General features: G+C 39.5%; 1 protein-coding gene across 1 annotated transcript in view; it reads right to left on the bottom strand.

The window, feature by feature from the left end:
* kpna3 (karyopherin alpha 3 (importin alpha 4)) overlaps positions 1–13945 on the bottom strand; it is a 152160-nt gene that overhangs the window by 30664 nt on the left and 107551 nt on the right. The window contains exons 7-9 of the mRNA XM_060833393.1: positions 9759–9844; positions 6762–6848; positions 2052–2221 (exon numbers count right to left, since the gene is read on the bottom strand). Coding sequence (XP_060689376.1) covers positions 2052–2221; positions 6762–6848; positions 9759–9844 — 343 coding nt within the window. The remainder of the gene's footprint in view (positions 1–2051; positions 2222–6761; positions 6849–9758; positions 9845–13945) is intronic.

Here is a 13945-nt window from a genome sequence, read left to right as displayed (position 1 = left end):
TACTATAGTGCTGGTCTGGGTACACAGGCAAGTTGGAAATAATCAGTTGTGCTTTAGCTTAAAAACTTAAATTGAAAATGATATTTTAATAAACCAGTATATTGCGATTCTACAACTACTGTAAAATATTAAGCGCAAAACAAAGTAGAACAATTTTTCAATATTCAATAGCCATCTTAATGTTCTGCACGCGAGCAGAACTTTGGTGTTAGCAAATCGCACTTATCATTGAACAGTGCTATTTCAAGTAACAATGACAGTAAACATGGAAAGAGAAGAAAAACAAAATAATGACTTCTGGGAGAAAGTCAAATACAGCATGCACTATGATTCAATGGCATCACATGACTCACATCTAAGTCCCAAAGACCCAAAATATTTCTCATAGACACAGCAAAATAGAAATGGGCATCAGGGCAAGAAAACTTCAAAACCATAATCAAATGCATGGTGAAAGGGGTGGATTTTGAGACACTGATGTAACAGGAGGAGATCTAGTCTAGTGACTGTTGCTGTATTACTTTGCGAACTTGCATTCTAAACTGGAGACAAATAGACATTTGTTAGTTCATTTTTGGACACAGAAACAGAGCATGAACCAGGCAACATAAGTCCAAGTGTGCATGCAAGAGCAATTTTTGGATAGAGTTGGTGTTCCTTTTCACTGAAGTTTGAGTATCCATAAGGGCGTTGCTGGAATAATGGAAATAAGTTTTTGCAGTGTGGAAACAGGCCCTTCTGCCCTAGTCCACACCGACCCTCCGAAGACCCATTCTAATGCACCTAACTCGACAGGTAATTTTAGCATGACCAATTCACCTCACCTGCACATCTTTGAACTGTGGGAGGAAACCGGAACACCCGGAGGAAACCCATGCAGACATGGGGAGAATGTGCAAACTCCACACAGACAGTCGCCTGAGGCTGGAATTGAACCCGGGTCCCTGGTGCTGTGAAGCAGCAGTGCTAGCCACCGTGCCACCCTTTTTTTCATGTTTCTCGTGTGTAAGTATTGTGCCTTTTTTTAAAATGTTTGAAACAACTCTTGGATAGATACATGGATGACAGTAAAATGTAGGGCACATAGGTTAATTTGATCTTAGAGTAGAATAAAAGGTCTGCACAACATCGAGGGCTGAAGGGCCTGTATTGTGCGGTACTGTTCTATGATAAAGACTAAAATGATACGTTACAGTTTTTAAAAAAGAAATTTAAATAATGGATGCATGATTTGAAAGCAAGGAATTTGATACTTAATGTAAACTTTATTTGTGTAGCTATTGATTCCAACAATGTACAGACACTCAGCATCCATGACAACATTTAGCCATTAACCAGCACCAATAGAAGGAGATGATCTGTTCACTTATCTCATTGTTATTTGTGAGACCTTGTTATGCACAAAATAGTGACTGTAAATCCTCCACAGCAAGATTTACAACATTTTGTAAAGTGTTTTGTAATGTCCCATGATCATTAAAGGAGACATATGAATGCAAGTTATTAAATATTTGAACCTCTCACACCTCAACCTATTTACACCTTTAAATTTACCACATTGTTTCAGGCTGTCATTTCCATCACAATAAAACGCTATTCCAAATCTACCAATGCTTTATGATGGTACACCCCTCTACACAGAAGACAGCCAACAGCCTTAATTGTTCCAAAAGTATTGAATACACCTATGTTGCCATATATAAAAATTTCCAGTTGCATGAAATATTGTAGTAAGTATCCATCATATTTGCTACTGTCAAACTGGCATGTGCCTTTACTGAGCAAATGTATGGCATGATTACAATAAACTACCAGCTCGTGATACTTGACCCGTCTTAACCTTCCTAATTACCATGGGCAAATCATTTCAATTGCGTTTATTCTATATATATGTGCATATACCACATATATAGACCTATCACAATCAAACCATGAATTCAAAGCATAAGAAATTCAGATTTATCCAGTCTATTTGAAAATAGATCTGCTCCAGCCAACAGCGTGAGTTATTTTACTTTGAAAAGCCAACAACATTCGTCTAATTTCTTTACCTCCTGAACTGTTTCCATTGGTGGTGGTGGATCCTTATTCCTGCAGAGGTTAACTATGACCCATGTGACGTTTCGGAGGAAAGTTATGGGGATGGAGGGATTGAGGAAAGACAGAAGAGGTTTGACAACTCCCAATGAGATGACGTAGTCTCTACAACGAGGACCATCACCTAAAGAAGTGAAAATGAAAATGTTTGCATTAGAGATGAGAACCTGAAATGCTTTATGAAAGAAAATGCTGTAACTGATGTATATACAGCAGTTAGATGAAAATGTTAATGCACAAACTCATTAAAATAATTCAAGTAAAAATATACATGTTATTTTGGTGATTTGTTTGAATGGTTGAACAATACAACTCTCAATTTAGGACTCAAATTTAATCATACAGTAATGCACCCCATTCACCTCATTATGCCTGTTCATGATTCGAGAAAAAAAGCTATCCAATAAGCTCCATATCACTACTTGTTTCTCTCTCAAAGTTTATGCTGTTACTTACAATTCTCTTGAAAGAGATGATTGAACCTGTATCTTCCACCCTTTTAAATACTGCATTCCGGATCATAATAACTCTATCTAGTTCTGCTCATCCCCCCTTGAAACCTTTGCCAATGACCTTAAATCTATGCCCTCTGGTTACTGACACTCCTGCCAGTGGTAACATTTTCTATTTGTGACTTGAACAAAACTATATTCAAGTTTGAGCAAATGCAGTTAAATCTCTCCACATTCTGTTCTCTGAAAACAATTGCAGCTTCTATCACCCCGTAACTTAAGTCTCTCATACCTGGCATCAATCCGATCTCAACAAAAAGTGATGGAACTTGGGCTTGACAGTGGCACTCACTGACCACCTGCTCAACTGATACATCAGGGGCACTCATGATGAACTTGGCCCAAACATGAACCAAAGTGCTGAATGTGAGAGGTGAGGTGAATGTTAAAGCATTTCATGGAATATGGCATCAAGGAGCTATTGTAAAATTGGATCCACTGGCTCAAGCCATATCAAGGAAGATCTGAGATCTGTGGAGAACACCATTTCAATTATTGAATATCGCTAAAGGGAACTCCTCAGGGGCATAGTCCCTCAGCCAGCTTCAGATGCTTCACAAATAAACTTTCCCCTTCGGAAGACTAGATTAATAACGGATTGAAAATGGATACTTAAATTGTCAATTCTTCAGATAATGTAGTAGCCATCACTTTCCTGGGTTAAGACCTGGACATTAATCAGGTTTTGGCTGAGAAGTAAAATTAGCACCATAGTCAGGCAATCACTACCTTCAGCAAAAAGTGATTTTTTTTTTGTTTTAATAGATATTTTTATTAGAAATTTAACATTTTAACAAATTTACAAAAATAAACAAAACTCTCAAGTACAAACATTGATATAGAAATAAATCTTAAATATACAATAATCAAAATTTAACAAAAGAAAAATACCGAGAGAGAAAAAACAAAACTCAATTAACTACTAATCTAACCTATAATTAGCCAGAGTGTATAATTGAGTCACTTACATCTTTCAAATAAGAGAAAATGAGAGAAAAAAAAGAAGTGGGGGAGAAAAAAAAACCCCCAACGGTTAACATAGAAGTTGGATATTGAAATACATGCTCGGAATGTGTTAACATCATATATAACAAAACCCGTATTCGTGCGGGATTCCTCTCCCAAGGGGCCCCGGACCAGCCATGTCTGTAATCTCAATTAAATAAAAGCCCTTGTTAGGATAGCCAAAATATCTATGTAAAAGGGCTGCCATATTTTATAAAATAATTCGGTCTTTCGGTGCACCATATTTATAAGGAAGTCAAGGGGAATACATTCCATGATTAATCTGTGCCAATTTGAAAATCCAGGGGAACCTTCAGCCACCCAGTTTACCAAAATATTTTTCCTTATATGGAAAGAGAGAACAGAAAATAATCTCTTCCTATTTGACATTCCAGGTGCACCACTTAACCGACTGATCAACCATAATCATCCGGGTAAATCAGAGACCCCTCGGGAGGGGAAACCCTATCTAAAACATCCCGAGCATAGAGCATATAGAATTTACAAAAATAAAGGTTCTCTAATACACTCATAACAGTATAATAAAAAGGAAACTATTTCTAAATAATTAAAAAAAATATAAAACATATTTGAATGGGGATTATCCCCCTTGTTCCCAGGGGGTATCACTTCTTTTCCAACGGTCCATCATATCCTCTCCCAACCAGTGCCCCACCCTTGACCCAGGCGCTCCTTAATAGGATGAGGAGAATTCAGATATAATACAGAGCTAGAGTTAACAGTGAGCACCCTACCCCCACCCACACCTGAGTATATTTGGTAGTATTAATACCATGTATAAACATATATAACTATAAAATTACGACTTCAACAAATTATAATTAAATATAATAATATAAAATAGCAACGGAAAATAACCCCGCTCCTAGAGACAAAAGTAAAATAGAATAAGGTAACCACCTCTCCCCACCAACATTAACTAAACCCCCTGGCTTATATATATATATATATATATATATACACACATACATGCATACACACATATGTACATACACACATACATACGTATAATTATAAAATAAAACAACCCTAAGGGGGGGAGAAAATTGTTAAATGGAGAGCAAATAAATAATTCCCTCTCCTCCCCCCCCCCCCCCCAAGATAATAATAAACAGTAAGATAAGAAAAAGAAAAAGGGAGGGGGGATATAAATCGGAGTGGGGAAAAGGCAAGCCAACATACATTGTCTCTTACGATTTATTTAAGAGAACCCAAAAATTCCTTAGCCTTTTCTGGAGATCTGAAATTATACCCGGATCCTTCGTGGTTAAAACATAGCGTCGCTGGATAGCATAAGGAGTATTGAATATTTAAGTCCCTTAAACACTTCTTCACCTCATCGAATGCCTTCCTCCTTCGAGCCAGAGCCGGGGAGAAGTCCTGAAATAACATGATCTTGGATCCTTTATAGATCATGGCTTTGGGATCTTTTCCAAGATTTCTAGAGGCATCTAGGAGTATCTGCCTCTCCCTATAGCTCTGCAGCCGGAACAGGACCGGGGCATGAGCGCTGGTTCGAGCCAGGCCCGCGTATTGCGACCCGGTAGGCCCATTCTACCCACACCTGGCCTGATCCAGCCTCCAGATCCAAAAATTGTGGCAACCACTGTTCCAGGAATGCTGTGAGCTGGCCTTTCTCTTCCCGTTCGGGAAAGCCCAGCAAACGAATATTTTTTCGGCGACCTCGATTATCGAGGTCGTCGATGTAATTCTCTAAGGTCCGGACTCGCTGTTCAAGAGTCCGGACCTGATCCGCGGCCGATTGAGCTGCAGTCTCCGAGGTCGCGGCCTTTAACTCCGCCCCTCCGACTCGGCGCTTGAGTTCCTGGATGTCTCGGCCGTGCTTTTGCAGCTCGGCCGAGAGTGATTCCCATCGATTTCGGGATACCTCGATAAATGCATCGATTTTCGCGTCCTTGTGGTGATCATCTCCACAAGGCTTGTTATTGTCGGTAAGTCCCCCGGGGCAGCTGTGGACGCCTCAGCTGCAGCTGGAGAGGGTGGGGGAGGGGTTCCTGCTTGCTGAGAGCTGTGGGCTCTCCTCCCTTTAGTCATTTTTCCTAAGAGATTAGATTATTTAAATTTAATACTAACACTACCAAACAACTAATTATATTAAATAAAAGCTATTTTAGATGATTTGGTGAGTGTGGTGGGGGTGGGTGATCCACTTTGCCCAAGTCTTGGGAGGAGCACTGTAGACTCAGACTTGTTGAGTCGCCGCCATCTTGAATCCTCCAAAAAGTGAATTTAACCAACATTATCACAGAACTCGCACCATGAGCACACTAGGGGTATTACTGACTCCAAACCTAACTGGGCCATCTACAAATACTGCAACAAAAGCAGGTGAGGGGTTGAAAATTACATGGCGAGTCATTTACCATTTTATGTGCAAAGGTCATAACACCATCTACTAGGCACGTCAGGAGTGTGATGGAATGCTCTCTGTGAGCCCTTTCAAGTACAGCTCCAATAACACTCAAGAAGCTTGACAAAGCAGCCCACTTGATTAGTACCACATCACCACCTTAATATTCACTTGCTCCACCACCAACACAGTGACCGATTCATGACAACACCGCCTAAAACATGTGACCACTGTCGTCAAGAAGGTAAAGAATAGCAAGCATATGGTACACCACTACCATCAAATTTCCTGCCAAGTCATATAACTTACTAACTCAAATAAGAATCATTCCATCACCATTGAGTTAAAATCCTGGAATTCACAATGGATGTACTGTGAATTCCAGGATTTTAACTCAATGGTGATGGAATGATTCTTATGGACTGTCCACCATATGGACAGTAGTAGTTCAAGGTGGTGGTTAACCAACACTTTCTCAATGACAAATGGGAATGGAAAATATAGGCTGCATTTTCATCAGTGCCAACATCCAGTGAGTTAAAGAAAATGTAATATATCTCCTCTGCACCATTTCCAAAGTTCAGGCAAACTTCCTGAAGTGTGGTACCTGGAATTGGATATAGTTAAAATCTCACTAGTAATTTATAAAAATTCAGCATAAAAACTTTGCTTTTGAATTCTACATCTCAACTCATAAAGCCAGAATTCCCATGTGCTTTTAACAGTATAAGAAAAGGATAAACAAAAATGCAAACCTATGATGTTTCCTAGAGCCCAGACTGCTTGCTCACAAACATTCTGATGTGGGGAGCGCAGTAATCGCAGAAACAGAGGCACAGCATCTGGAACCAAAACACAAAATGTTAGCACTACTCTCATCCAAGAGAACAATCAAAGAACAGCATCCGAAAGAACATTTATGGAAATCTTAAGACTATAATTGGCTTTCAGGTGTAGTCTGTACCAGCATTCAGCTTGAAACCATCACCTACAAAAATACTCTCCAATAAGTCAAATTGTTGGCTTTTAACTATGCAGAGAAATTGACAATGTTGTCTGCTGGGTTTGAGCTGACTGGAGGTGGAAATGCAAACTATTTTTTGCATGCTAGTTGTACTGTGAAGAAAACATTGAGTAAAATATGTCATATCTGAAAAACATTCACCTCAGATGTATAGAAAATTGAGAAACGAGTGGTGAATTAAATTTTTACTTAATAAACATATTGGAAAACAAAGTACACCTGGCTCAAGTCGATCTTCCACAATAACTTACTGAAATTAACACATTGCTTAGGGCTGGTGACAATCTCAAGTGTTAAAGTGGACTTTGCCAAATTGAAGGCAGTAAATAAATACAACTACTCAAAAGACATTTCTGTACTACAGCCTCTCCATTAACAGAGTCTGAACTGGATATAGAACAGCCCTCTACAAGTTGTTACAATCCTCCAGTATTTCTAGATGTCAATTGACAGAGGAGCTAAAAACTCTTTTGATTGTATTCTGATAAAGTTAACATACTTTGCCTCTGCTCTAAGTTCTTCAGCTAAGTCAGTGTCTATAAAACTTAGATATTCAATGTGACCCAGAAGCAAGCTGACCTGTTATTTTTAATCCTTCCTCTTTTTGTTAAAGTTATTATATTGGCAGGCTTCCAATCCTCTGGCACTTTTCCTGAATCTATAGATTATTAGAAGATTACTACTGGTGCATCCACTATCTCTGTGGCCATGCCTTTTAATACCCAAAGTTTCACCCCATCAGGTCCAGTGGACTGATCAGCCTTGCCATTCAGTGTTACCATCACTGAATCTCTCACTATCAACATCCTGGGGGCTTACCATTGGTCAGAAACCAGACTGGACATATAAATACAGAAGTTTCAAAAGGTCAGAGGCTAGGAATCGTTGCAGTGAAAAACTCAGCTTACTCCTCAAAGCTTGTCTTCCATCTACAAGACACAGGAGTGTGATGGTATACTCTCCATTTGCCCAATGGTTCTCTAATGTCATTGAAGGAAACTGCCAATCCTTACCTAGTCTGGCCTACACATGATTCCAGATCTATAGCAATATAGGTTGATTCTTATCTGCCCTCTGGGCAAATACGGAAGGGCAATAAATGCTGACCCAGCCAGTGATTCCCTCATCCTGTGAATGAATTTTTTAAAAAATCCAACACTCAAAAACCTTGACACCATCCAGGACGAAGCAGCCTGCTCAATTGGCACATCCACAAGCATTCACTGTCTTCACTACAATTGCTCAGTAACAATGGTGTGTACCATCTACAATATGTACTGCAGACATTCACCAGATTTTCTTAGACAGCAACTATCAAATCCACGTAGAAGGACAAGGACAACAAGAACATGGGAACGCCACCACCTGCAAAGTCCTCCTCCAAGTCACTCACCATCCTGATTTGAAAACTTATTGCCATTTTTTCACAGAGTATCAGGGTCAAAATTTTGGAACTTTCTCCCTAATAGCAATGTGGGTATAACTATAGTCAATGGACTGCAGCAGTTAAGGAGACTGTTCACCACCTTTTCAAGGGCAATTCTGAATGGGCAATAAATGCCAGCTCATCCAACGATGCTCGCATCCCATGGATAAATATAAAACAGAGAGGAAATCAGAGGGGAAGATAGTGTTGATGGTGGGTGCATGAAATTATGTTGACTACTGAAATGAGTTAGGCCCAAATCTAAGGGCATTTATCCTTGACTTGAGTGGTCATCTAACATTTTGTTCCTTAAATCTTTACAGTGTTCAAATAAAGGCTCATTTATGACTCGATATCAGTTGAGAAGGCAGACAATAGAGATGGGTTTGGAACAGAGGCAGGTGGCAGGTCCATTAGGGTGTCGCTGGCGTACAGGTGCAAACTTCACCCATGTCAGTGGACCTTAACTGCAAGGTGCTAGAGATAAATAAGCAAAAGGGAAAGAGTGAACTGTAGATTTGAATATTATCAATCAAGTTACTAAGAATAAATCTTTTCTGGCTCTAATGAGATATGGTAGAATGAAAGCACCAAAGGAAATACCTCTGAAACTACATTCAAAATGGGAGACAATGGAGGATGACGCAAGTATAGGTCAGGTTGACCAACACTCAGATATTGCTGGGGTCAAGGAGTAATTGCCCAATTTGGTATGACGACAGAAAACATTAGTGAGTTTGATTAAGGTTGTGTCTGTGCTGTGCATATGATGGGAGTTGGAATTTAGAGGCTCACATTACAGCTGCTGAAACATCCAAAAACAATTTTGTAAGTTTTTGTTTCGTTATTGCCTCCTTTACTAAAGGAACCAAAATGCTGAAATATTTGGGATGGAAGGCTGCACAACAACAGAATTGAAATTTATATTCATACTAAAACATATTTTCAGATTTCTTATTAATTGAAAACCTAATTACATCTAAGACATTTGTACTGAATTTACACCTGAGGACAGGTCTCTTTACCATCATTGTGCATTCACACATTTTAAAGCTGTCAAGGTAATACTTTATTGACAGTAATTTTTGAAATGACTTTATAGCAAACATCTTGTTTCTGGTACTGCTGAGCACTGTCAGCGCATAGAAAAACAGATTTGACATTTAATACTGAATGACATCATTCTGCTTGCATATTACAGGTAAACTTGCTTGAAATTACAAGTTCAGCAATGTACATGACCAGCAGAAACGACTTAAAACATACAAGTGGATTAATATCGCCACTGGTTTTGTCACTTACTTGCTTCAACCACTGCTTGAGTTTGCGCAGAAGTCCCAGATGCTATATTAGTCAGCGCCCAAGCAGCTTCAAACTGAAGAGATGGACTGTAACATTAATAATCACACATCATTCCATGCAACACATCAAACTTCAAAGAACATGATTTAATGAGTTTTAACTATATTTTCACTACATCAAAATTTCATAACTACACTAAGTATTAAAACTTACACCAGATTATTACTTAATGCCAGATATGCTTAAGTTTTATTTCATCTCCTTCATATTGCTGCAAGTGTCACCACATGACTGGTTTCTGGTTGAAACTATTTACTTTCAAATGATATGTACACAAATTCTGGCTCTTTCAAAATGTTATCCACTACTTTGTCAGTTCGCTTTTCAAATTCAACTGATGGCCTTATTTGATTGATGGAAAGTCAAAGAAGAACTGAATAGGAGGCACTTCAGCCCTTCGAACCTGCTCAGCCAGTTAAATATGATCATGACCAAACTCATCCCACCTTTCCTGCTAGCTCCCATAACCCTTTATTAAGTAAAAATTTATTCAGTAGCCTGGTGTGCACTGATCTGGGATGGTGAATTCCACAGATCCGTGACACTTTGAAAAAAGCAATTCCTCATGATCTTGGTTGTAAAACTGCCAGCCTTAGCCTAAAACTATGATCTCCATTTCTAGATTGCCCCACATGAGGAAACATTGATAATCATCTACTTTTCCCACTCCCTTTAGCAGTTTACGTACCTCAATTAGATCTATTCTCATCCATTTTAACTTGAGCAAGTATGGGCTTAGACTGCTCAACTGTTCCACATACGACAAGCCGCTGAACTCTGGAATTAATCTAGTGAGCCTTCTCTGAACTGCTTCCAATGCAATTACTTCCTTCCTTAAATGAAGGGACCAAAAACCATATGCAGTGCTCCAGGTGCAGTTTCGTATGCTGTGTACAATTGCAAAATTGTAGATTTCTGCAACTCATGCACGAGGACACCTAGATCATTCTACACTCAAAGATTTTGAAGTTTGTCTCTCTTTAGATATTAAGCTGCCTTTCGATTCTTCTGACAAAATGGATAAACTCACATTTATCTATGTTAAACTTCATCTGTCAAATTTTGGCCCAATCATCGAAACTGTCTACTGTCAACTACAAATTTAGTTTTTCCATTACAAGTTACTTTCCCAGTTGTTTTAGTGTCATCTGCAATTTTGGCTATGTACATTTTGTTCCTCCAGCCCATGTCGTTAACAAAGGTTGTAAATATTTGGGGACACAAGGATCGAACCTTTGGTATCCAATTAGCTATAACTTGTCAACCAGAAAAAGATCCAACTGTCTGCTTTCTGATAGTTCGCTCATCCTCAATCCAAGCTAATATATTACCCTCAACCAATGTGCTCTTACCTAATGTATTAATCTTTCATGCAGTACCTTATCAAATGCCTTCTAGAAGTTCAAAACCCAGCAAAAGTACTCCAAATTTGGACTCCAACATCATCTCTCTATTCACCTTCAATGAAAATGACCATAGTCTCAGCAGACAACAGGCTGCTCTTTCATCAGAGAAGTATGACTGGTGGTGAGTTTATCCAAAGGGTCACTGTGCCTCAGGTGAAAGCAACGTTGAAAAGGCAGGGCCGTGTGATTTATCTGATAATCCTCAACTCCACTTTCCTGCCTTTGCCCTATAACTCTTGATTCCCTCACAGATTAAAAATCTGTATCTCAACCTTGAACGTACTGAACAACTGAGCATCAGCAGCTCGCTGCAGTACAGAATTCCACAGATTCAGTACCCTCCAATAGAAGATATCACACATCACTGTTGTAAATGAGCAACTCCTTCCTGAGATTCTTCCCTCTGGTCTTAGATGTTCCATGGGGAAATAACCTCTCTGCACCTATATTGTCAAGCTACCAAGAATCTAATGTGTTTCAATAAAATTACCTCTCATCCTTCTAAATTCCAATGTGCCTTCTCAACCTTTCCACAAAAAAAAACCCTCCATCCCCAGAATCAACCCAGCAAACCTTCTCTGGACATCTCAAATGGCAATGCTTTCTCAGACAAGAGGATCAAAACTGGCCATAGTATTCCAGGTGTGGTCTGACTAGTGCCTTGTGCAAATAAGGAGTGCAATGGGGAGGGGGTGGAGTTTCACAGAAGCGTAAAATTTTTAACAGGGATAGACAGGATAAACATAGAAAGTACATTCCCAATGAATGGGGAGTACAGAACCAAGGGTCACAATTTAAAAGAGACGATGTAGACCTGTTGAGATTGAGATGAGGAGAAACTTCTTCACTCAGACTGTGGTGAGCTTATGGAATTCTCTGCCACAGAAAATAGTTGAGCCCAAAACACTGAATGCTTTCAAGAAGAAATTTGACATAGTTCTTAGGTGTAACGGTAGCAAAAGTTATGGGGAGAAAACAAGAACTGTTTGGATGATCAGCCATGGTCATCTTAAACGGCACAACAGACTGAAAGGCCAACTCCTGCTCCTATTTTCTATGTTTCCATGTTTGAATAGCTTTTATACTCCATTCCCTTTGAAATAAATGACATTTCATTTGCCTTCCCAATTACCTGCTGGACTTGGATGCTAGCTTTCTGTGACTTCCCAAATACCATACAGCATACAAATGAAAGGGATCTAAGGCACTCACAATGTGCACAAAATTACTCTGAAGTCGAACAGTAAACTTGGTCACCACTCACTGAGCGCACAATGCACGGACAACCGCTTGATCTCAAAACTCAAAGTACTTCTCCCTCGGCTTAACCAAAAAAAAACACCCCACAGGATTTTGCTCTCTTCTTATTATTAGGTAGTTTCTCAGAACAAAGGATGACTTTTTCTCTTTCTTACTGACACCATGACTTGCTCCCATGCTTGTTTGATGGGTACTGAGATGGTTGATGAACACAGTGCACAATCTGCAGCATGCTTGAATTGTTCAACAGATTAGCTTCTTGGAAGTTTGTGCACTCTCTGCACCTCTTCATGCTGCTGACAAGACTTTATATCTGTGGTGCCTTCCTGAATGCACTATGTTTATTTTAGGCATCACAAAGCAGATGTCAGTAGGATATTTGACCTCTTTGAGGATCCTTTGAGGACATTCTGAAAGTCCTCTCACAGTCCGCCTGGAAGTCATGGACTGTGGCAAAGCCTTCCATCCAAGACCAAAATCATTCTTTCTTCTCCCTTGAGGTCAATTATGTCACGAACTGACAGCCAGGTCATTGTTAATTCCTTCTCCGAAACTCATGAGAGAACAGTCCTCTCGGTAAACCCCTGGAAAACTATGGCCTTTCAAATCGGCTTCAAGACTACAACATTATCTCTCACTGATTAAGATCTGTAGCTAGTTCCTGGAAAATGTGGATCATTTTTCATCTTTTGGGAACCTCTTTGTGATGACGGCAGACACAGGATGATTAAAGTCATCATTGTCCCTAACATGTCTGCTCAGCCTTTAGCTTAGGGATAGAGTATTTGAGGACCAGAATCTCAAACTTTTAAAGCAATTAAGGTCAAAGAGAAGCCCAGAAACAGATCAATTTTCTCAAACGAATATGAATGAGTTGCTACGGCACACACCTTTCACAGAATCCCTATAGTACAGAAAGAGGCCTTTCGGCTCATCGAATCTGCACTGACCCTCCATACAGTATTCCAGCCTATGCCCGTAACCCGATGTTAACCATTGCCAATCCATCTAACCTGCACATCTTTGGACCGTGGGAGAAAAACAGAACACCCAATGGAAACCCACACAGATGCAGGAAGTACGCGCAAACTCCAGTCACCAAAAGCTAGAATTGAATCCAGATCCCTGGCACTGTGAGGGAGCCACCATGCCACCCACAGGATTTCATTAAAAGACACACATCTGTGAACTGCAATAATGGCTTACCACATATTATAACAATTTGGGGATAGCTTTGCAATGGGTTTCCAAAATAAATTAATATCCTATAGTTGAGTGAGGATCTTCAGAGACGGTTTAAGGACACCACACACTGCATCCCTGCAGTTTCTTTCAAACAATTTAACAGTGACTATAGTATATGAATTACTCATCCTGGCAATTTGCTTGAGCAATGAATGATCTTTATCCAAGAAAGAAAACAGATAAAATGTGAAGTAGTAGAGACACCTCAAAATGCAA

This window comes from Hemiscyllium ocellatum, chromosome 12 (genome assembly GCF_020745735.1).
Source record: "Hemiscyllium ocellatum isolate sHemOce1 chromosome 12, sHemOce1.pat.X.cur, whole genome shotgun sequence".
Lineage (NCBI taxonomy): Eukaryota > Metazoa > Chordata > Chondrichthyes > Orectolobiformes > Hemiscylliidae > Hemiscyllium > Hemiscyllium ocellatum.
Note: the sequence above shows the minus strand (reverse complement) of the source record. Positions and strands in the feature narration are given on the sequence as shown.